Genomic DNA, 25251 nt, shown 5'->3' with positions numbered 1-25251 from the left:
AAGTATCTCAAGATCCAACAAGGCAGTATCCCAGGAAGGCTTGTAATGCCACCTCGGCTCAGCCACAGAATTAGGTTCCTTAACCATGAGTGCCTACCACTGGTACCCTATTTTTGGGAACGGTTAAAGGTAGGGAGTCAGTAGTTCATGACAGGCGAGTGCACACTTAGTCCAACCTATAAAAGCCTTGGTGCCCTACAGGAAATTCTCCTTCTCAGTGAGTATTATCCCTTTGAAACACCAGCTTCTGTCTAGCTCCTCTTGGTTCAGTTTGCCCCTGTTCAAGGAAGCAGCTCCGACAGAAATGTTCTCCCTCCTCCTTCTCCTGTAGTAATCATCCCATTACCAGACATCTTTCATGAGCTCATATGTTTGTACGTTAGCAGCTCCACTCCTAAAGAATGCATGCCACCATGGTTTATTTCAACCCTTAGGGAGTCCATATGTCCCGAAAGCATACCTCCCTCATCTACCTCTACCCAGTGACCTGATGAATTGAACTGGTGACGACTTTGATATCCTCACAGTCCCTGCTCCATAATATGCCATGTCAGCAACCTATAGACCGCTATTTACTCCTACAGGCTTCAGCTTCCACATGCAGCCTGATGGTATACAGCATAAACCAAACACCTCTTCATTAAGTCCAGTCTCACAGACCTCAAGCTGACCCTTCCTTCAGTGGTAACATGTACTAGGGGATATTCCGACATGGAGAGGACGTTGCACCAAAAACAGTGAACATGTTGAACAGAAGCAAACAGTTGAAGAATTTGCATACTTTGTCTTGAGTCTAGAGTCATAGCTTGCATTAATCTGAGGGATCTGCAAAAGAGGTTGAGCAGCTAAAGAACACCAAATATCGAAAAACATCAGTAAGCCACTCATTTACCATAGCAACACGTTATAGTTGATTAATTTAGATAGCTATCAGATAACCAGCTCCTATTTTTAGATTCTGTTTTATCTCAGACACACTAACGTACTTCAAATGAACTAGGAACCCTTCTTTCTGATTGAGTCGTCCGTTCCCATCAAAGCCTACACACGTGACGTGCGGCTGCCTCAGCCTAAGCTGCCCCCGCCTACTGCTCCCGCAAAGGCATCCTCTTGCGGTCTGTACACAGACCCCAACTGAACTCCATTACACAACTACACCTTACATCCACTTCAAGCACCACTTCTGCCCCTCTACACACAGTACGAGTGTACTCGGGCAAAGGGCGGGAGAATAGGTGTAAGCCTACAGAGAGTCAAGGAACAGGAGAGGACAACAGATGGCATTTGCATATGAAGTTTAAGATTGACATTGAATTTGGACACTAAACTTTTACCGACTTTCATGGATCTTGCCGAGGCCTGTAGGCCAAGGGGTAGAGTGCCAGGGTGATAGTTCATTTCTGTTCATTAAGATTTCAGTTTTATATAAAGCAGACTTTTTCATTGAGAGATTCAGGAAGAGAGGCCAAAAAATGGTCCATTTTCATTAACCTAAAGACGAGAACATTTTTCTGGCATGAGAGTACTCCCTAGTCCCAACAAGACTTAATTTGAATGCAACTTTTAACCACTGTTTCTGGCTATATTGGTATAGACCATAGCTACTCCTATAGAAAGGCCCTTTTCTGCTATTTTCCCATAAATTATGCTGTACAGCAGTCAACGCTAGCTCATCACACACTCCCACTTTGCTTTTTCCAGAGCAAAAAATTTCCATGGTTCCCAATTTGTATTTTGGAGATGTTTCTTAAAATTTAATTTTTAAGACGTTGATCCTTACAGATTTCTTTTACATCTATTCTCTCCCTACCCATAGATTACATAAGAAGGCTTCGGTACTGTGAATACTTGGGCAAGTATTTCTGCCAGTGTTGCCATGAGAATGCCCTAATGCCCATTCCCAGCCGTATTCTGTGCAAATGGGACTTCAGCAAGTACTACGTCAGCAACTTTTCCAAGGACTTACTCACAAAGATCTGGAACGACCCACTTTTTAACATGCAAGACATTAACGGCAACCTGTATCGTAAGGTGAAGGCTCTTGATCAAGTGCGGGTAAGGCCATACACCTCTCCGGGTTCTGCTCATATGGGGACCAACAACATTCTGTTTAGGATGCGATGAGATCCTGTCCAGTATTATGTGCCGGAAAGAACATATCCTAATTTGCCACTACTTACCGTGTTTAGAAATTCAGGTTCCACTCTTATATGTACTCTCCCATTTATCTCTTCTAGTGTTTTTAGATATTTAATTCCTTGACCGGTCTCCGCTCCTTGTAGTCTTCTTTTTGATACTGCATTGCTTTGCTTCTTTGTCCTTCACCATTAATGCCTACATTTTTCTTTCCTGTCTACTGTGTCTCTCTCAACCGTGCTGCAAAAAGTCCTCTATTTTATCAAACCTTAAATGTTTATCATGTATTGGTTCTGAGGCATTCTTCCATCTCTGTCCCCATTTCTTGCTTTTGTTTTTTTACATCTCATCCTTGCCTTTCTGTCTTCTCACCATTCCACAAACTCTGCATCCTATGTTTGTCCCCTGCTCTACCAAGGTTTGCTTTCCTGTTTACTCTCACTACCTTGGCTCTGTCTTCTGCCCTCACTCTCTCCCTCCATTCATTCTTCTGCATAAGGATTTCTAACATTATCTGTCTGTTATCTGCGTAAGTGGGAGAACGAGGGTTTGCAAAAGCTGCTTGCCCTCAAGAGATTCTGGGACACATTTACAACTAACTTGAACGAACAAATTCACCCCCAGCAGATATTTTATTTATTTAGAGTTCATATTACAAAGAGGGGGCACATTTGTATTTTTAGAATGGTTTAAATGCATTAGGTAGATTGGCAGCACTTAATGTGGTGGGCTCGACATTAAGCCATGTGATGGGCTGTGGGATGATTACCTACGTGTGCTGTTTGGTGTTGCTGAAGTGATTAAGCAAGGCTGAAGTAACCAGGGTTAATAGGTTGTCCACGGTTTGTGATGCAATTAGTGGCCTATTGAGATAAGGGGGTGGTGGAGTGAAAAGGAGGCATATTTACCCAAACTCTAAGGACATTTATTGGTTAGTCACATTTGTTAAGGGTTTTTTTATTCTATTAGGATGAAAAATGTGTCAATCACACAGTGTTTTTTGTATAATTATTACAGATGCTGAGGGTTCAACTGACACACATGAAGAACATGTTTAAGACGTGTCGACTGTCGAAAGAGTGAGTGTTCCTTCTTTTGCAATGCTGGTGATACGACATGTCTCATGGCGTAACAACTGGCGGCTTCATGTCTAAAAAAAAAAAAAAAAAAAAAAAAAAAAAATGATAGGCCATCGGAGCTTTGTCTATTGAAACGTGCAGATTTTTTGGCACTGGAGAAGTTTGGTTACCTGTGCAGGAGTGTTAAAAAGGATATGGAAAAACAGGCTCAAACTATTTTTGAAAAAAAGATTGAAACCTGGGTCTAAATTGCTGACTGATTTTGTTCCAGTACTGCAGATCTGCCCGCATTACTGGAATTCCCCACAGCAAAGCTGTTAACATGGTTATGATGTAGTGCCATGGATTGTGCAGTTGCTCATTGCACATAAATATAACTACATTCAATGCACCTGTCCAGGATTTGTAAAACGTTTTGTTGATGAAACATCATTTCTGTTAGTAGCCCAAATTCGACATGTTTTGGGCCAACAACATATATGTTTAACTTAGTTGCATCAATTAGGACTACTAATTAATTGACTTAGCCCCAACAGACAACCACTTCACAAATGAGCTCAGTTGTGGGTTAAACATTGCTCATTATTGGCGTGGGAGTCCAGTGTTTACTTTGGTGAATACCTTACACTGAACTTATACATACCTTACGTAAATTTGACTACCACGTTTCTCTAGTCAGCCGCCTACACTACTACTTACAGCACTAGGTGTTGAGTTGCAACGCATTTCAATGTATGTCATGTATTGAAAAGCTCAGAGCCCTCAACAGAAGATCTGGCTTCAGAATAACACCAAGAGCTGTTGTCTTGTATCAAGGGGGCTGTGTGCTGCTTTCTGGTGTTTAGCTCAATATAGTTGCTGCAATCCTGGACTCTTTCTTTAGCTTCCAAAGTTGGGTCCAAAAATTCTTATGATCTCTCCAAGATCTAATGAGTGTTCGTCATATGCAAAGAAGCATTATGATACGGGTGACTGGGGAATCCAAGTGATCTGAAATGGCCAATTCTCCACTTCACAAAAGGAAGCCACATTCAAAATGTTCTGATCTGTCCTGACCCCAAACAGGAAACAATGTCTGCAATCAGCATTTGATGCTAGTGTGCTAAGGGAAGAGGCTTACGTTGGGAATGGCAAACAGGGCACTGTGTAGGGTCAAGGTACAGCAGACATTCAATGTAAAGAGGAGGTCCCTAGATCACGAGGTAGAAAAAACCTATATTGTTTACTTTATACAAGGACAGGGAAGCTTTTTAAATGGGTCAAAGCATGGTCCTAGAATAAAAGAAAAACTGTCGCCATAGAAAGGGTTGAAACAAGTACTATGCTAGGGCACTTCAGAAGGTTGCTGTCGCTATGCACAAACACCCTTAGGGCACCAGCGAATCTAGAGGGAAAGTTTTTTTTACTCCGAGGTGCTGTACACAAATAAAATCAGGGTGCAAGCCCCATTGACGCATTTTTGTTTTTGTTGTGGAGTAGACAGGAGGTCATAAAGAAGTGTCCATTTCTTGACTTGGAGATCACTTTATAGCCAAGATTATCAACCTCGAATTAATAAAGCAGTGTGGATGTTACCTTTCATGCACTTTGCCCATATGGTTTAGGTGCTTATCCTCCTGGCCAATTCACTCCAAACTTTATATACCACACAGCGTAGTGGATCCGGATGATCCTATACTTCTGGATAAGCAAAGTTCCACAAATGCCAGTTTTTCCCCCAAAAGCCAGACTCTGGTTTAGAATTTCTTGTGGTGTGCGAGGCACCTGTACAACATTTTTGTTTCTATTGATTTTCATGTGAGTTCAGAAATTGGTGGCAGATGGCCATTTGCAGAATTCCTTCATGCACAGTGAACATAAAAGTTCATCCTCAGTAACAATACGCACTCTTACTGTGGCTCAAACCTTCAATGGTCCAGACACATAGCAACAAACTGTGCAAATACGCTCTTTAAGGGTTGATCCGAGGACCCATAGCCACCCCAAGTGAAGTGATTTTTGCCCCTCCCTCAAGGAGGCAGGGTCACCGCTTTAATTGTTTATAGGGGCACAGTAGGGTGTAGGGTGTGACAGTATCAATATAGATAATTCTTTTCATAAGAAATTTGCTATGCCTTGGCCAAAAAGATGCAACTCGAGGAATCTTCATTCTCATTCTACCAGCTCTGAGGCTGCTACTACGGCCTTGGACAAGGGTGTTCGGCTGCTGGACAACTGCCACAAAGCTACAGGGGCATCAGTCCACACCACCACCAGACATTACTGCTGAAACACTATGGTCCACAGGTAGGGCCACTTTGCCCTTGGTCCTGCAGGACTTCTTAGTGGGAAGTCTGACCATTCCTCAGGCCCTTCACCTTTTGGGAAGTACTGCTTTCGTGGGTTTTCAAAAGTTGAGAAATATTTGGTTAGAAGTATCCGTGAGAAGAACAAGTTAGTTATCTCTCTTAACTCTCTTTATGGGGGATAATCTGTTTAACAGCAGATTACCACTGACCCTCCCTCCACCTGGTACTGAGGAGTGGTCTTCTAATTGCATTTTCCGCACTATCACTGTTTTAAATCTGTCACGGATACTCCACGTCTGAGTGCGCTGAATACTTGGTTGTAAGCTCACATCTGTGACCAGGAGTGGCACCTACATATGGCTCTGTGCCATCATTTCGGGAGGCGGGCAAGGTAGTGTCCACTGGTGCCATCTACTGCACGAGCAATTGCAATCAAAAGCTTCTAGATCGAGTCAAACACCTGTTGTAATTCAAAAGGTGAGGAATATGCAGTTAGATAGGATATCCACCGGGAAGAGTGTTCCCCAAAGGTAGGTAATTTGTTCATTGGCAAGCAGTTTCGGCAGTTAAGTGGAGGTTACTCTTTTCTAACCAAAAGTTTAGTTGGAAGTAGGTGCCATTTGATCGGGAAGCATTTTAACACTGTTGTGACTACTGCCAAGTTCCATTTCAAAACCAAATACTTATCAGAAGCATCTAGCAGATCGTTATACCACCATTATCCTCCATAAGAGCTCATAAGGGCCTGATGTTTTGAAACTTGCATAAAAATAGACTTCAAATGATCACTAGGGTGCAGTTCCTATCCTTGGTTACATTTCTTTCTTTCCCTACAGTCTGCTGGATTCTTTCGATACTTTGCCAGGTCATTTGACTGAGGATCTCCATCTCTACTCATTGAGTGACCTCACGGCCATCAAACGCGGTGAACTCGCACCCCGTTTAGGAGAACTTCTAAGAGCAGGAGCCCTGCACGTTCAGAAATGCATGGTGAGTTGTTTGGTCTATCTCTGCAAACAAGTCGTCATAATATTCCCTGACCTGCATTGCATAGGTCCTGCCATCTAGTGTTGGGCTCGGAGTGTTACAAGTTGTTTTTGTTTGAATAAGTGTTTTCGAATCACGGGATCGAGTGACTCCTCCTCTTCGGCTCCATTGCCCATGGGCATCGACTCCATCTTAGATTGTTTTCTTTCCGCCATCAGGTTCGGACGAGTTTCTTTTCGCTCCGGTAGTTCGAGTCGGAAAAGTGCTACAAACTCTCTAATTCGTAGGCATTGTTTCGATCGCGTACCATCTATCATCAACACTTCGGTACCGGTGTATCCAGTTCCTTACTTGGAAACTGGTCGGCCTGACCAAAGCCTTGTCGAAGCCTCATGGACCGGACCCAGTTTCGTTTCTGCCCTCGGTGCCACGCCAAGTTCCCTTATACGGACCAACATCTTGTCTGTAACCTGTGTCTGTCTAACCAGACCACCGGGAGGATACTTGCGAGGCCTGCAGATCCTTCCGCTCGAAGAAGACTCTACGAGACCAAAGAGCGCAAAGGTTGGAAATGGCGTCGAGAAGCACCGAACGTCTCTATGTGGAGGAAGAGGAGATTATACACACCGCAATCTCCGTTCGGGAGGTCCGACTCAGAGCAAGAGTCTGACAATGATAGACCAATCACGGCAGGACAGCACGTGAGTACGCCTTCCCCTGTCCCATCCTAGCCCAAACACAAGGCCTCTGGGACGCCACTGCCAGAAGGCCATGGCTCGACCCGTAAAAAGACTTCCGGTGACCAAGCAACAACTTCGGTACCGAGAAGGGCCACACCACCGAAGCCTTTGGACTGGAGCCGAAGCACAGGCTCCGAAATAGGTAAACACCGACCCATTGAGTCGAAGCCTCGAAAATCCCTCTCGGAGCCGAGGCCAACATCTACTCCAGGCCTTTCAATCCCAAGGAAACCGGCTTCGGAGCCGAAAAGACTCATATACACAGAGGAGCATGGACTTTCCAAACAACTTAAAGAAAGCCATTGATTTTCTGAGGAACTTGCGCAAATGGAAGAATTTGATGAAAGGCAGGCCAGAATTCAGATTCATAAAGACACTGGCAAGATTCTAACTGCACCTCCTCTAAAAACAAAGAGGAAGCTGGCCTTTCAAGGACAATTGGACACTGATCAGCCACCAGCTGAAGTGTTAAAACCCAAACAAAAATCTCCACCTCCGCAGTTATCACCTCATCAGTCTCCTCCTCATTCTCCTCACCTGACTGTCTCTCCACCTACTACCCCCACTGCACAGTCTCCAGTACACTCTGCAGATTCGCACCCAGATAATGTCGACCCAAGGGACCTTTATGATGATCCCATTTCTGATAACAGTCCAGACTGCTATCCGTCAAAACCATCACCCCCCAGAAGATAGCACCTCATACACTCAGGTTCTAGCTAGGGCAGCGTCATACCAAAACGTAGCCATGCACACAGAACCTCTTGAGGATGATTTTCTCTTTAATACGTTATCCTCCACTCACACTACATACCAGTCTCTACCCATGCTTCCTGGGATGTTAAAACATGCACACCAGATTTTTCAGGAACCAGTTAAGGCAAAAGTCATCACTCCTAGGGTAGAAAAGAAATATAAGCCGCCTCCTTCTGACCCAGCTTTCATTACCCAGCAGCTACCTCCAGATTCCGTAGTTGTCAGCGCAGCAAGGAAAAGGGCTAACTCCCAGTCGTCTGGTGATGCACCGCCACCAGATAAAGAAAGCAGGAAATTCGCTGCTGGTAAATGAGTAGCATCACAAGCGGCCAATCAATGGAGAATAGCCAACTCCCAAGCACTACTGGCTAGGTACGATAGGGCCCACTGGGACGGGATGAAAGATGTCATCCAGCATCCCCGCAAGGATCAACAAAAAAAGAGTCCAGCAAATAGTCAAGGAAGGGCAGCCTATTACAAATAATCAAATTAGGTCTGCTGTAGACTCTGCAGACACAGCAGCAAGAACAATCAATACTGCGGTCACCATTAGAAGACACGCATGGCTTTGGTCGTCAGGCTTTAAACCTGAAATCCAGCAGGCTGTCCTTAACATGCCATTTTATGAAAAACAGCTTTTTGGCACTCAGGTTGATACAGCGATTGAAAAAATGAAAAAGGACTCTGACACTGCTAAAGCCATGGGTGCTCTTTATTCAACACAGTACAGAGGTTCATTTCGAAAGCCTCAATACAGGGGAGGTTTTAGAGCCCAAACATCTGAGGCATCTACCTCATAATCAAAACCGTCTTACCTGCCTCAGTACCAAAGAGGTGGGTTTTGAGGAACCTACAAGGTCCAATTCCCCAGAGGTAGGGGAAAATATCAGCCATCAAAGCAAACCTCACACACAAAGCAGTGACTTGCTCTACATCTTCCCTCACCCCACTTCCCCTGTGGGAGGAAGACTGCAAAAGTTCCACACACACTGGTTACCCATCACAACAGACAATTGGGTATTATCCATTATCCAAAATGGTTACTGCATAGAATTTGCACAAATTCCTCCAGGTATACCTCCAAAACCAGACAAACTCTCCTCCCAACACATTTCAATGTTGCAAACCGAGGTACAGTCACCACTACTCAAACAAGCCAAGGAGCTTGTACCACATCATCAAATAGGAACAGGGGTTTACTCCCTGTATTTCCTCATTCCCAAAAAAGACAGAACATTGAGACCAATACTAGATCTCAGAACCCTCAATCTTTACATCCTATCAGAACACTTTCATATGGTAACCCTACAGGATGTATGTAGTCCCACTGTTACAGCAACAAGATTTTATGGCAACCTTGGATGTCAAAGATGCGTATTTTCACATACCCATCCATCCAGCGCACAGAAGATATTTCAGGTTTGTAATACAAGGAAAACATTACCAGTTCAAGGTGTTACCTTTCGGGATAACAAAAGCTCCCAGAGTATTTACAAAATGCCTTGCCGTAGTCACAGTCTACATAAGAAGGCAACACATCCATATCTCGACGACTGGCTAATAAAATCCAACAGCCAGACACAGTGTCTACACCATACACATTATGTAATACAGACCCTACACACGCTAGGGTTCTCAATAAACTACCAAAAATATCACTTACAACCAGCGCAAGTTCAACAGTATTTGAGAGCCACATTACATACCCAAACAGCACTTGCAAGCCCAAGTCCACAAAGGGTACAATCATTCCACAATATATTACCACAAATTCAGCCAAACCAACAGTACACAGTCAAGTTTGTCATGAAACTGTTGGGCATGATGGCATCATGCATCGCCGTTGTCCCGAATGCAAGGCTAAACATGCGGCCCTTGCAGCAGTGCCTTGCAAAACAATGGCCACAGGCACACGGTCAACTTTAAGATCTAGTGTTGATAGACCGCCAAACACACATCTCGCTTCAGTGGTGGAATTCCACCAATTTAAACAAAGGGCAGCCATTTCAAGACCCTGTGCCTCAAGCCACACTTACAACAGATGCATCAATGATTGGATGGGGAGCACACCTCAACAATCACAACATTCAGGGACAATGGGACAACAAACACAAACAACTTCACATAAACCACTTAGAATTGCTAGCCGTATTTCTAGCAGTCAAAGCCTTTCAACCTCTTCTCGTTCACAAACACATTCTCATCAAAACAGACAGTATGACTACAATGTACTACCTAAACAAACAAGGAGGGACCCACTTATCACAACTATGCCTTCTAGCACAAAAGATTTGGCATTGGGCAGTACACAACAACATTCACCCTGTAGCACAATACATTCCAGGGATACACAATCAATTAGCAGATGTTCTCAGCCGGGATCATCAACAAACACATGAGTGGGAAATTCACCCCCAAGTACTTCACAAATACTTTCACCAATGGAGAACACCAGTCATAGATCTATTTGCCATCAGCGAAAACGCAAAATGCCAAAACTTCGCATCCAGGTTCCCACACCCTCTATCCAAGGGCAATTCTCTATGGATCAACTGGTCAGGGATATTTGCTTACGCTTTTTCCCCCTCTCCCGCTCATTCCATTTCTGATCAACAAACTGCGTCAAAACAAACTCATACTCATACTTATAGCACCAACGTGGGCACGCCACCCATTGTACACCACACTGCTAGACCTGTCAATAGTACCACACGTCAAACTCCCAAACAGACCAAACCTGCTGACACAAAACAAACAGCAGATCAGACACCCCAATCCAGCGATGCTCAATCTGGCAATCTGGCTAGTTTGGGTATCTAAATCTTCCACCAGAATGTATGGAAGTCATTAAACAGGCAAGAAAACCTACTACCAGGCAGTGTTATGCTAACAAATGAAAAAGATTTGTTTTCTACTGTCAAGCAAAACACATAACACCCTTAGACGCGACCATACAAGACATCGTAAGTTATTTACTCCACCTACAAAAAGCAAATTTTGCTTTTTCATCCATCAAAATACAGGGAGTGCAGAATTATTAGGCAAATGAGTATTTTGACCACATCATCCTCTTTATGCATGTTGTCTTACTCCAAGCTGTATAGGCTCGAAAGCCTACTACCAATTAAGCATATTAGGTGATGTGCATCTCTGTAATGAGAAGGGGTGTGGTCTAATGACATCAACACCCTATATCAGGTGTTTATAATTATTAGGCAACTTCCTTTCCTTTGGCAAAATGGGTCAAAAGAAGGACTTGACAGGCTCAGAAAAGTCAAAAATAGTGAGATATCTTGCAGAGGGATGCAGCACTCTTAAAATTGCAAAGCTTCTGAAGCGTGATCATCGAACAATCAAGCGTTTCATTCAAAATAGTCAACAGGGTCGCAAGAAGCGTGTGGAAAAACCAAGGCGCAAAATAACTGCCCATGAACTGAGAAAAGTCAAGCGTGCAGCTGCCACGAAGCCACTTGCCACCAGTTTGGCCATATTTCAGAGCTGCAACATCACTGGAGTGCCCAAAAGCACAAGGTGTGCAATACTCAGAGACATGGCCAAGGTAAGAAAGGCTGAAAGACGACCACCACTGAACAAGACACACAAGATGAAACGTCAAGACTGGGCCAAGAAATATCTCAAGACTGATTTTTCTAAGGTTTTATGGACTGATGAAATTAGAGTGAGTCTTGATGGGCCAGATGGATGGGCCCGTGGCTGGATTGGTAAAGGGCAGAGAGCTCCAGTCCGACTCAGACGCCAGCAAGGTGGAGGTGGAGTACTGGTTTGGGATGGTATCATCAAAGATGAGCTTGTGGGGCCTTTTCGGGTTGAGGATGGAGTCAAGCTCAACTCCCAGTCCTACTGCCAGTTCCTGGAAGACACCTTCTTCAAGCAGTGGTACAGGAAGAAGCCTGCATCCTTCAAGAAAAACATGATTTTCATGCAGGGCAATGCTCCATCACACGCGTCCAAGTACTCCACAGCGTGGTAGGCAAGAAAGGGTATAAAAGAAGGAAATCTAATGACATGGCCTCCTTGTTCACCTGATCTGAACCCCATTGAGAACCTGTGGTCCATCATCAAATGTGAGATTTACAAGGAGGGAAAACAGTACACCTCTCTGAACAGTGTCTGGGAGGCTGTGGTTGCTGCTGCACGCAATGTTGATGGTGAACAGATCAAAACACTGACAGAATCCATGGATGGCAGGCTTTTGAGTGTCCTTGCAAAGAAAGGTGGCTATATTGGTCACTGATTTGTTTTTGTTTTGTTTTTGAATGTCAGAAATGTATATTTGTGAATGTTGAGATGTTATATTGGTTTCACTGGTAATAATAAATAATTGAAATGGGTATATATTTGTTTTTTGTTAAGTTGCCTAATAATTATGCACAGTAATAGTCACCTGCACACACAGATACCCCCCTAACATAGCTAAAACTAAAAACAAACTAAAAACTACTTCCAAAAATATTCAGCTTTGATATTAATGAGTTTTTTGGGTTCATTGAGAACATAGTTGTTGTTCAATAATAAAATTAATCCTCAAAAATACAACTTGCCTAATAATTCTGCACTCCCTGTACATCTCACAGCAATTTCTGCTTATTTGCAAAATAAACAAACCAAATCTCTATTTAGAGTGCCAGTCATCAAAGCTTTCATTGAGGGTCTAAAACGAATCATACCTCCAAGAACGCCACCAGTATCCTCATGGAATCTTAACATTGTACTTACACGACTCATGGGACCACCCTTGGAACCCATGCACTCCTGTCAGATTAAATTCCTAACTTGGAAAGAAGCATTTCTAGTGGCAATCACTTCATTACGAAGAGTTAATGAAATACAAGCATTCACTATTGAACAACCCTTTATACAAGTACACAAACATAAGGTTGTACTTCGCACAAACCCTACATTTCTACCTAAAGTCATCTCACCGTTTCATTTAAACTAAACAGTGGAACTTCCAGTCTTGTTCCCACAGCCAGACTCAGTGGCAGAAAGAGCACTACATACATTAGATATTAAGAGAGCTTTAATGTATTACATCGACAGAACAAAATAATTTTGAAAAACGAAACAATTGTTCGTCGCATTCCAAAGACCCCATACTGGTAATCCTATATCAAAACAAGGCATAGCCAGGTGGATAGTGAAGTGTATCCAAACTTGTTACCTAAAGGCTAAAAGACAACTGCTAATTACACCAAAGGCACATTCCACTAGGAAAAAAGGAGCAACAATGGCATTTCTAGGAAACATACCAATGACAGAAATTTGTAAAGCAGCTACTTGGTCGACACCTCATACATTTACCAAGCATTACTATGTAGATGTGTTAGCAACACAATAGGCCACAGTAGGACAGGCTGTACTAAGAACATTATTTCAAACAACTTCAACTCCTACAGGCTGACCACTGCTTAAGGGAGGAATACTGCTTTGTAGTCTATGCATTGCATGTGTATCTGCAGCTACACATGCCATTGAACGGAAAATGTCACTTACCCAGTGTACATCTGTTCGTGGCATGTTCCGCTGCAGATTCACATGCACCCTCCCTCCTCCCCGGGAGCCTGTAGCCGTTTAAGTTACATTTAAAATTTGTACATATGTATATACATCTCTATTCCATTGCATGGACATCTCTTTCTTTACACTCTATCACTCCTACCTTACCCTCTAAGGGAAAACAAAGATGGAGTCGATGCCCATGCGCAATGGAGCCGAAAAGGAGGAGTCACTCGGTCCCGTGACTCGAAAAGACTTCTTCAAAGAAAAACAACTTGTAACACTCTGAGCCCAACACTAGATGGCAGGACCTGTGCATAGCACGTGAATCTGCAGTAGAACATGCCACGAACAGATGTACACTGGGTAAGTGACATTTTCCATATATTACAAATATTTCATGAATATTTATTAATCTAATATTTTGTATATCTTTAGTGTGCGTCAATAAATGCAATCACAGGTATGCTTTGGTTACCAAAGCTTCTGATGTGCAGAGATTCCAATGTATATATTGGCAGAACGCACCAGAGAACAGGTGAATTGAGGATTGTTAAATAAGTGGTAGCTGGGATGGACTGTCTGGAGCATGTGCTAATGCTGCTTAAAGTTTCTGAAGTATCCCTCATTAGCCCTTTGTTCACATTTGCTTTAACTATTATTTTTTGCAGCTCTGCCAGGCCAAAGGTTTCATCTGCGAGTTCTGTCAAAACGAGGATGATGTAATTTTTCCTTTCGAGCTGAATAAGTGCAAACGGTGTGAAGGTGAGCTATTTTATCGGAGAGACCAGTTCCCTGAATTTCATTGCTGCGCTTCAGGTATGATCAATTTTGTGGAGGAAATTCGGATCACAGGAAACCATGCCTCAGCAGTAGAACGGTTCCTTGGTGCCAATGCATGATGTACAAATGCACAGTTCTTCCAGTGGTGCTCAGGCTTCTTCATCCTGGTGTCATGGGCAGGGGTACATTAGTCAGGAATTGGCTATTTCATGTTTGTGAGCTCTGCTAGTCCTGTTAGATTGCAGAAGTAGTGCAGCAGAGCATACCAGTAAATGTGGAGGCCTGTGGTGAGAGTACCACAATGCTCTCATGGGAACAGTATCTGGGGCAGTATGAGCTCAGGAGCTACAGCCTGCACTAGCATGGCATGGACTGCTCTTTATTGAAACAGGATGCCACAGAAGCTCACTTCAACTATACAACATTCAGGCAGCTCCATTCAAAATGTAACTGATGGAGAAAGTGATGCGTATAGCGTGTATTGCTGTTGATAAACATATGGTGCATACTTCTTCTTTCTAGTGTTGGGCACAGACATTTGTTAGTTATTTTTCCTTGATGAAGTGCTTGATCTGGAGGTATCTTCTGACTCCTCTCTTAGCCCACACTGCAGTGGACAAAGGATTCACCTACTTGTTTTTTTCCAGTGTTGGGTTCAGACACTCAGCTTGAGCTCTGGGACTGTCTGATACCCCTTCTTTGCTTTTTTTAGGCTTCTTTATGGATATATGGATCCATAGTCAGACAAAACAACTCCAGTGACTGTTTTCTTGGTTCTGAACCACACTGGAGTGGTGCCTAGCTAGAACTTGCTGACAGGGTGGGATGGTGGCATGGAGTCCCAAGGTATAAATCCAAATACCGAATGTATGCTCCTCTCCAGTTCTTTAAACTCTCTCCTTGCTCTTTTGGAAGGTGTTAAAAAAAAACCAGCTAAGATACGGATAAGAGTGTGCTGGGCTGGCCACACCATGGAGATCCGGTCAACATTCCAGACGCCTTCTGCGCTTTTGACTTTGAGAGAGCCTCTAAAGAAGGAGGGAACCCATTGGTATTCCAGCATCCGAAGAGGTCCAAAGCCTTGAAGTTACGTCTGTGAGATCCAGTGTCGAGCAATAGGATGTAATCTAACAGACAGTCCAAAAACCATATGCAGATCCCCTATTCCTCAACCCATAACATGGTCAACTCTGGGGATTGACCTCTGAAGTTGTCTCTGCAAGAGGCAGAGCACCGCTGCTGAGAGCTGGGCATTGAGGGCCGAGATTAGCCACACGAGGAATTGACCTTCGGGTTCGGCCTGATGCTGCCTAACCACCGGTCAGGCTTCATAAAACATACATACTCTTTCACAGTTGAAATTCAAACTAGGCCACCATCTCAGGAGGGCACCAGCACTCTACAGTCACACCAGAGCAAAGGAGGAAGTTAACCTTTGAGAATCCGATATCAAACAAGTTACAGTTCCGTCCGATTTTAAAGGTATGTGGGGGATAAAGGAATAGTCCACCCTCTTATTACCCAACTTCCAGCACAGGCCCCACTTCTCTTCCGTCACCTCTGCGTCCTGTTCTCTTTTTCCACACAAACTCAGTTCAAGGGAGTCCTTGTGACCTGCAAGTCCATACAGAGCCTCTGCTGTCTAAGGATGAGGGTGATCCCTGGGAAGATTATAAGGTTGGCCTCCAGGATGACACTGACCTCAAAGCCCTACCCTGGTTACAGCTTTTGCCCCAAATGACATCATGATGGATCATGCTATTAAGCAGGAGGCGGCTAGCCGTCAGCAGATGCAGCTTCAAGTAGTCCAAGAAGGGGATGGCTTTCTTGTAGAGATTGTCTCCAAAACGGAGATGTCAGTTCAGTACTTACCCATGATTAAAAGCGTGATTAAGTGTACTGCTGAAGATTTGAAATCTCAGTAAAGTGTATGTAGAGTTGATAAAACTCTGTCCCAGAAGGAAACCTGTCACAGATGGCCCTATGTACATCAGGGGGCATTGCCAACCAGATTCCTTGGTCGTGCACAGAACCAGAAAAAGAGCAACATGGAGAAAACAAATTCTCATCCTCACTAGGACACCCACTACTTTCTTGTATGCAGTATACTGTTACCCTATGCAGGTATTCCACGTGACCGTGTCCACATTATCCATCGGAAACCAAATGCAATGGCTTCACACTACCTTGTGTGCTGTCCACTCCTGGCTCCCTTTTTACATCCATCTAATTCATGACCTTTCACATTTTTAGAGCTGACAGCATTTCATTTCTCCTTGTTTCATCTTTTGCAGTTGCCCCTCTTTTGATTGCAGTGTTAGAATTACTTGGGCCCCTATTTAATTATACCCACCCTGAGGCCTGAAACACATCATTGTTGGCTTGGCCCTGTCACTGCACACTGAACAGTCTACGCCCTCTGTTATGCAGTCGGACCCCAGGCACTTGTCACAGTTTTAGGGCTCTGTTTGCGACAGACCTATTGTCGGGTCACCAAGCCCATTGCTTACAGTTGGTTGGGTTTTTTGTCACTCATTTTCTTGCTTGCTTATTCTGTGGCTTTTCTTCCTCTTCTCATGTTTGTTCCTCCCCTGGAGTGTGGCCTCTTTTACCATCCTTTTGATTGACAGACTTGTTTCCATTCACTGGGCACTTTAGGGAGACCCTTTTTCCTTTTTAGTATAAGTTCCCTCAGGTGCTCCTTTTCCACTCTCCCGCATTCACCTGCCTTTATTTGAATTTTATTGCTTGCCCACTCCTGTGTGTGATTCTTGTTTTTTTTTTTGGGGGGGGGGGGGCAGACAGTAAAGGCGGAGGGGCAGTAAAAAGCCCTCTGACTTACAAAAACATAAAAGGCACTTTTGTGCTAGCTACATTTCATCTTATATTTTTATTAACTTGCTGATCTTGTGTCATGTGGGCTTAGTATTGCACCTTTATTTCTTTTCTTTTGTCTAATGCTGCACAGCGTCGCCAAAATAATGCTTTTTTGCCAATGCTGCCTTGGATTGACAAATAACATTTGGAAACCCCAATAGGTGCAAAAGGTGAGCCATAATGGTTTTGCCGCTGCTTGTTGACTTTACCTTGTAAAATGCAAAACAGAGGACGCACCTTGGTGGACAGTGTTTGCAGGGAATGACCATGTTTTCATTCCCTGTAGGCCGTGTAGCTTTATCTCGCCCCTCATCTACCAGCCTAACGGTACCAGCTCCAAACCCAAAGGCCCAGCTTTATCCTTGACCAGATAGCTTGTTGCCACTGATGCTCCTTCCTTGTTTCCAGTGTGACTGTCGGTTTCCGGCCCCTGCGCCATGCTCACCTTTTATGCGCATTTCAGGTCTCTCAGATGCTTCGGACGAATGCAAGTTAACATGCTCTGCACCCCTACTGTGGTTAGCCTATCATTTTATGTGGTAATGTTGGTGATTAGGTTTCCCCTGAAGGATTACCTACATCTAACTATTCACAGTTTGCATTATGCCCAGAGTTCTGTATTTAGGGCACTTGAATTATGCGGCATGGTTGACCAACTTATGCAGCACGAAAAGGCAAATTATGTGTCATAATTAGCGATCCTGGTTGTATGGTATTTATTTTTTTAACATTTCTGTTTGTATTTCTCCATATTTATTTTTCAGCCATCTTTTCAGTATTTATCCAAATTTATTTTGTGTTCCATGAATAAATGAAGTTGTAAAATGGCACAGTTCCACATTTATTTAACTAATAGATGTGCACTCATACTTTGACGCTTGTCGTGTTTTAGCAAATTAAGCAGGCAAATATAACATAACAGTACATGCACAGGTAAATATTAGCGTGATCTAAGGAAATCACACCCTGTTTTTTAATTCCCTGCACCATCTATCTTCTCAGCTGTTAGTCCAGAACTGATAAAAGACAGTATGGAAAGTCACTCCAAAGAAGCCCAATTGTCTGTATTATTCCCTTTTTAAAAATAAATGCAGGCAGGAAACACATTGTTTTCTGTCTGTATCTATAAAAATCAGTAAAACTGAAAACTGGGAGGCTTAGTCATAATACATCACATTTTGTGAGAATGTTATATAATTATGTTTTCATTTTTACACCTGGTAGCAGTCCCTGAGAAAATACAGCAATAAGCAACTGAAAGATGACTAGTCAACCTTTGCGAAAAGCGTTCCAGTGTGCAGGAACCTGAGTTACCATATATTTTGTAACTTCTGATCTGTTTGAACTAGAAACATTTTTTTTTGCTAAAATCAGCAGATTATGCAGCAGATGATGTATTATATTGCAAATGCGGCAAATCCATAATTATGCGAAAATTGCATCAGAATTGCATAATTCCAGTGGGTCTATCTATATTACATATTCTAATGTGAGATCCCAATCACAATTAACATGCAACTCTCTTTTTCCCTGTCTCCCCTTCCAGAGTGCAAGGCCTGCTATCACAGATGGTGCTTCAAGTCTGAATCCTGCCCAAGATGTGTCCGGCTGCGGGCGCGGAGGGAGATGCTTGCCAAGAAGAGCTTGGAGACCAACGCCTCTGAGCCAGAGGAGGAATAGGCATCTCAGGAAGCAGCACCCGCTCTGTAGGAAGACTCTAGCTCCAGTTACAAGTGAACATACTACATGTGGCATTTTAGCAAGAGATTCTATCAAAAGAAGAACCAACAAAGTGGGGCTGAGACCTCCGGCGCTATGATTGGGCATCATGTTGAGTGAAGGGAGCTTGGACTACTATGGACACGCAAGATTGTAAAAAACACTTCAGAATGGAGTCAAGTTTTCCCGCCGTTTCAGCCTTCCATGTTCACTGCTGAGGATTTGCAGCAAGTGATGCAGCCACTTACAGGTGGGAACTCTCATGTGCCGTCTGATGAGCTCAATTTTTGTAATTCGTAACATCCCGAATGTAGACCTGAGGTTCCTCCCTTTCTAAAGCCACTGGTGAGGTCATCCTCTTTGAAGGTGCTTCTTAAAGTGTTACTGCGACAGCATGACTTGTGTCCATCCGAACTGTTGGTTCCCTCAACGTTGCAGACCTGCCGTGAAGTAGACAGGGAGCCGGGACATGTGGTTCAGTCTTCTGAACTGTGCTACAGTCGTGTCCTGCAGATCCACTCTTGGACAGACTGCTTTCTACTGGGTGGTGTGCAGTGACTGGCTTGCTCCTCCTCCAGTACTGTTTGATGGCACAAAAAGTGTGCCCCACTTGTGATGAAGGCATTGGTTATGTTACTCTTTGTGATGACGTCATGAACATGGAGCTCTTGGCCTTCCGTTGACACAGGGACTGGTGGTTTATGGCCAGATAACAGTACGCCAGGCGCAAATACTGCTTCTGACTTTAAAGTGCCAACCGACACTAGTGTGGCAGTGTGTCAGGCTTACCAATTTATGTAGACATGATACCGACATGGGAATGTAATTCTGCACCCACTAGGTGGATTCGCAATTGGGATAGCCTACATGTTGAATGGTGAAGTCAATTTCAGGACACCTTGTGTAAAACTGACATAAAGGTCGAGAACGATGGTGTACCATCTTAGTCTGGTTCCACCAGGCTTCCCCTGAAATATGGTGGTGTTGAGGCACCTTTAGTAGCTGTTAAGGCTTGCTTGGCTTAACCAGCAGTGTTTGATGATGGAATTCACAGTGCACTGTGGCGTGCTGACCAAAGGCAGATATGTGAGGGGAAGGAAGACTGAAGTTGGCATGTCAGGTGAAATTACTTTCCGTTTTTTTTTTTTTTTTACTTATGATTGTAACAAACCGCTGCCTATAATTAATTCCTCTGTCTTTGCTGCTAAAATATTTATTTTTTATACATTAATTTATTTCGAACTGGAATTACATTTATTGCTTTGCACTTTGTGTTTCGTGTGAGTAAAGCATGCTTGCTAGCGTATGACAACACCATGTTGCATCTGCTTTAAGCAGGCTGGGGCCAAAGTCACCGCAGGAAGAGATTGTGGGAAGGAGAACAAGTTTGAAAGCTGGTGAAACTGACAAGTAATAGCCTATAAAAGGGTATCATTTGGCCTAGAATCTGGGAGGGGTGTCACTGCAGTGAAGGTGTACCCTGGGAGCGAGTCTGGCAGTGGGAGGTGGCACATTTGTGGCAGTCCGCCAAAAGACCCTAGACTAACTGCCAGCTCATCATGTCCATAGAGGTTTTTTTGCGCGAACACTGGGTGATGGGAGTCTGAATATAATGATAACGAAGGAGTAAGAATTGATCATCTGCTGTTGCAGAGGTCGAAACTGAAGCCCGCATTACCTGGGTGTGAAGTACCGCCCACTGCGTGTACAGTCTCCTCCCATGATGCTTTCTCACATTTATTTTGCTCATGTTTATTTTAAAATTTTCCATTATATTCTGTTGAGTAGAGGCCAGTTCTTCAGAATAACTTTGCACTGCTGTTTTTCAAACTTAAAAACTAAATGGCCACTCTAAGGTAAATGGTATTTCATTTAGCCAGAGCATTGATAAAGGACTCAGACAAATCTTGGAGGTGGAATGTATGGACATTTTTGCTGTTGAATGACCAAAGACTTAGAGGTGTATAGTTGCAGTAGTAACTCTCACTGTCAAGTATACACAGTTTGTTTGCAGAGTAAAGCTCTTGACATTATGTACTGTGTTTGACGTGTCCCCTTTAAACGCCAGTTAGTATTAAAGATCTGCGGTGACAGATGTTGCATTTTTTTCGATACAAGCACTCCATTGAGATAAACCTAGAGCCGCAATGTAATTAAAATGTGATAGTTTGCGTTTGGTTGGTCATCCTAGTATGTCCACTATTATTTGTCTTGGAGAAGGGTCAGAAGACTTGAGGTATCACTAAACTAAAGAACATTTTAGCCCAACCCACTTTAGCTTTCCCCAAATTTATTTCAGACTCTTCAACTGTAAAGTCAATTTGGAAGTCAAGTTGGAGCAACCCACACTGACCATGCTTTCTAGAGTGTGATGTTGCATCCCAGAGGTGCACAGTGATTGGTTTGTGTTGGAGAGAAGTGATTTCAGTTTCACCTGATGTTTGTTGAACATTTGATGAAGAATACACAAGTTTTCGCTCAGTCCCTCTCTTGATGATGTTGTATTCAAAGCTCTTTGACCCTGCAGGGTGGTGGCTGGACATAATGGTGTCTTACTGATGCTGCATGTCACTTGGTTATTGCTGTCTCCCTTGCACCTCAAGCACTGATGCCACTACAGCAGTCGTCCAGCTGAAGTCACCTCCTATCCTGACTGTATGTAGTCCCTCAAACAAGCAGCCGTGGATCACTGCTCCGTCCAGTACATGAACACGGTAACTTGTTTCGCACATTTGCCTTGGGGTGTTAGTGCCTTTACAGTATGTCAGCGATGGGGAGACCCTCACTAGGCGATGGTTTATGGTGTGTCTTTGGACATTATTTTAAGCTTTTCCTGGAAAATGTTTGGTTTTAGTTCTTAAAATCTACCAGCCAACTGACAGCGGCCCCTGAAAAAAAAAAAAACCTTCCCCGCGAGCCCTCCATCCCCCCCCTCAAATCATATATCTTACAGGGGGACCATGATGTAGCCTTTGGGCTTAGGGGAACAGTCTTATTTCTAAAAGTTGTTACGTCGTTTATTGCTCCTTTTGTTTTTATGCAGAAAAATATGCTGATTTGGACAAGAGACTTGTTTTTAACATTGAGAGGATTTGAGGAAAGATTGCAAACTAGGCTTCTTTCACATTCCACTTTTGTTTCAGATTCCTTCAAGGTAATTTAGGATATTATGCCCCAATATCTGCCGCCCCCTGAAGATCACTATTATAAGCTCCCAGTGCGTATTTTCTAACATTCACAAACACAGCGCAGCACAGATGTCGAGGGACTGATGCTTTCCAGAATTTACGCGAGACCCTGACTCGCGAACTCTGCGAGGATGGAAGCCTTTGTTAGCTGCTCTTATATTCCTCCGTTAAATCAATCACCTTGAATGCCTAGTGGCAGTTCATGTACAGAAAGCAGTGGGTAGGGTTGGCGAAACAAAAGACTAGTGAATGAGATTAGAGGTGGATATGCATTCATGACCCAGGAGGTATGAGACACAGTTGAATAGCACAAGGGATTCCACCATCGTGCGAAGACCTGGCCATTCTTGCAGGCATACAACAGTTGCTACGATGTACTGATGTATGCCAAACATAAATACACAGGGACTCGCTGTAAACCAGATACCACCTGTCATGCACCGCAGAGGTTGTTCTCGGTTCAGTTTTTTGAACAGATGCTTGTTTGTAGGCCAGACTGCATGCAGGTAGACAACAGACAATTATTTTTCTGCTGTCCGGCCTAGTTCCTTCTTTGAAATGACAAGCAATTGTTTCAGGTTTTATCAAAATTTACATTTTCTTTTTATTAGTGTATGAAAAGCAAGGTTAACCCCACGCTGTAGGAAGGGATTGAGCAGCACCAGTGCTCACTAAAGAAACATCTTGGGGTGTGGGCAGAATGTGAGATGCACCTGAGAGAGAGATTTTCAGTTTTACCAGGTACTTATACTGCTAACAATTGATAAATTATAAACAAATTACTTCAACTCATCTATCGGCGTAGCATCTTGGAGCAGGAGGCAGGCTTCTTAAGCGCTTGTGCGAGTCAGACTAGTCCATTGCTCTGTTCTTTGTTTGCACAATTTTATTTTGTTTTACTCCAGGCTTAGTTGGAAAAGCCTAAAAGCAGTTTTGAATTTACCTCAGAAAGATCTTGGAAAACAGTGGATGGTGTCACTGCTGTGTAAGTTAAATTACTGCACTAAGGGTGAACTGTAAGTTTCTAAGGTTTAATAACAGTTTAGAAAACTAAAGATGAACGATAAATATACTTGAGCCCTACACTAAGAATCTTCATCGCTCATTTCCCAGCCTCACCAAAGGACATGGTTAAATTACTTACAGGCACTATGCTTCGGTCCTTTGTCGGTTTGACCGCAAAGGCGCTCTGGAGTTCTTCCATGGAGCCCTTGCTCAAGCGTATGTGATTTTGCCCTACTTCAAACTTGACCTGTAACTCGAGCAGCCGTCTACCTAATCGCTTAAAACTGATGCATCCCTTCCCTTGAAAGGATCTTGAGGCATGTTTGTAATAGACTTGGCGCTTTGAAGAGGACCCAAACATTTAACATTGTCATGCCATGAAAAGTGAGCGGATTTGTACTGCTACCAGGGAAACTTTGTGCCAATTCTGGGGTGCCTCCGGCCTAAACTGACCTTTATCAGTCTCTCAGTCCTCCACCACAATGCACAATGACGTATGTACAAGTTACCAGCCAGAGTACACTTCAAATGTACCTTCCCACTACCTTCCCTCAACTTTTCCCTGCCCACCAGGTAACTGGAAAATATTTTGCAGCAGAGAACCACTTTATCTTCAAAGCTCTACAGTCACAATTACCGGTGGGTAATTGTATACGCACAACCTCCATTTGCAGCACAGCAATAGCTTCACCGGAAGCGATGCTAGTTGACTGGGCATGGGCCTTCAGGTGTGTGCGGCTGTTGGGAGAAAGAGATGGGGGACACCGTGTGATTTCTCCTTCTATCGGATCACCACACCACTCTTTCCTCACTCTTACCACACTCTGGCTTCACTCCTGCACACCCCTCCTCAGCTTGGATCAGTGTTTCGACCATTGCTGATCCTCTCACTGGATTTGTCCACCATGACCATGCGTAATCATACAAATCATTGTATTATCATGCATCTGGAGGTCCACAAGTCACATCCATAGATGAACTGTATTACTTCAATGGAAGGAACTTGATAGTGTACTCCCAGTTTTATTATTTTTACAGTTTTCTGTTTAAACCCTCTAAAAGAGGTTCCACCAGTTTGCAAACCTTGACAGATAATCCAATTAATGAACTCGATGAAGTAAGAAAGTTTTACCCGTTACACTTCTTGAAAAAAATCTAGGTAAAGGTCTGCTGCCCCTTCATCAGTTAAATTCATTTTCAGCAAATGATTTCCTTTTTGTGTATTTCGAGAGGGCTGCTACCACTTCCTAAGTATATCGAGGGCCACAGCAGCAAAGAAAAATACTCTGTATGTGGGGGAAGTCTTAATGATGACAGCAGAGAAAGGCGAATGAACCGTGTTGGGATGTAGTGATAAAGTGTGAAGAACATTGAGAATTAGGAAAATGAGATAAATTGGGCAAGCCCAACCATGGGGAAGTCTTCTCAAGCTACTAGCCCACAACCCGTCCATCGCCACCTAAACTGTCTGACGTGTACCACTCAGCTGTACTAGGTTTATTTAACCTCTCTCACGATGTGCTTTCTACATGTGTGCAGCTGTAGGTATCATCCCTTATTTGGTTCCATGGCTGGGTAACTTGTTCAGCTTTTCACGCATGAAGTAGTTTTTACCAAGTTTGATTTGAGAGACTAGTCTCCTTATTGTGCACTGTAGATAAGCTATAGAAATATGTAAATTATTTGTTGTGTAAAAGCCAGTGTAAATACTAAAAACATATATGTGTACTCTCAGTTGTATATTGACTGTTTATGGTATTACTAAAGAGACTAACCAGAATTATCCGTCCAATAAACAAAGTTGATTAAAATAATTGTCTTTCTGTGTGTTCATGTTGTAATATTTTGTAATCTGTTCATGAGATTTTCATGAGAACTCATCAACAATTTTCTCTCAAAGCTGCTGATATGATTCCTGAACCGAACATGATGTTATCCAATTCAAATTAAGAGTGACGAGAGATGGGAGTGTAGAGTTTGCTAAACACAAGTGAGAAGTAAAAATCTTTTACACTACCTCCGTGTAGGAAGTTGGCTCTGTATGTGCTATTTCAAAGTAAGGAATAGCATGCACAGAGTCCAAGGGTTCCCCTTAGAGGTAAGATAGTGGCAAAAAGAGATAATACTAATGCTCTATTTTGTGGTAGTGTGGTCGAGCAGTAGGCTTATCCAAGGA

The 25251-nt window shown here is 43.3% G+C and overlaps 1 protein-coding gene across 4 annotated transcripts in view; it reads left to right on the top strand.

Moving 5' to 3' along the window:
* Positions 1-24889, top strand: part of RUBCN (rubicon autophagy regulator) — a 186231-nt gene extending 161342 nt beyond the window's left edge. For all 4 annotated transcript variants that reach the window (XM_069212892.1, XM_069212890.1, XM_069212891.1 and 1 more), the window contains 5 exons: positions 1817-2055; positions 3154-3215; positions 6340-6493; positions 14175-14268; positions 18710-24889. In XM_069212892.1, the coding sequence (XP_069068993.1) occupies positions 1817-2055; positions 3154-3215; positions 6340-6493; positions 14175-14268; positions 18710-18843 (683 nt within the window). In that variant the 3' untranslated portion in view covers positions 18844-24889. The remainder of the gene's footprint in view (positions 1-1816; positions 2056-3153; positions 3216-6339; positions 6494-14174; positions 14269-18709) is intronic.
* Positions 24890-25251: the final 362 nt, after the last annotated feature.

The sequence above is a fragment of the Pleurodeles waltl genome, chromosome 11 (genome assembly GCF_031143425.1).
Source record: "Pleurodeles waltl isolate 20211129_DDA chromosome 11, aPleWal1.hap1.20221129, whole genome shotgun sequence".
NCBI classification, from domain to species: Eukaryota; Metazoa; Chordata; class Amphibia; order Caudata; family Salamandridae; genus Pleurodeles; species Pleurodeles waltl.
This window is presented reverse-complemented; position numbering and strand designations above follow the sequence as displayed.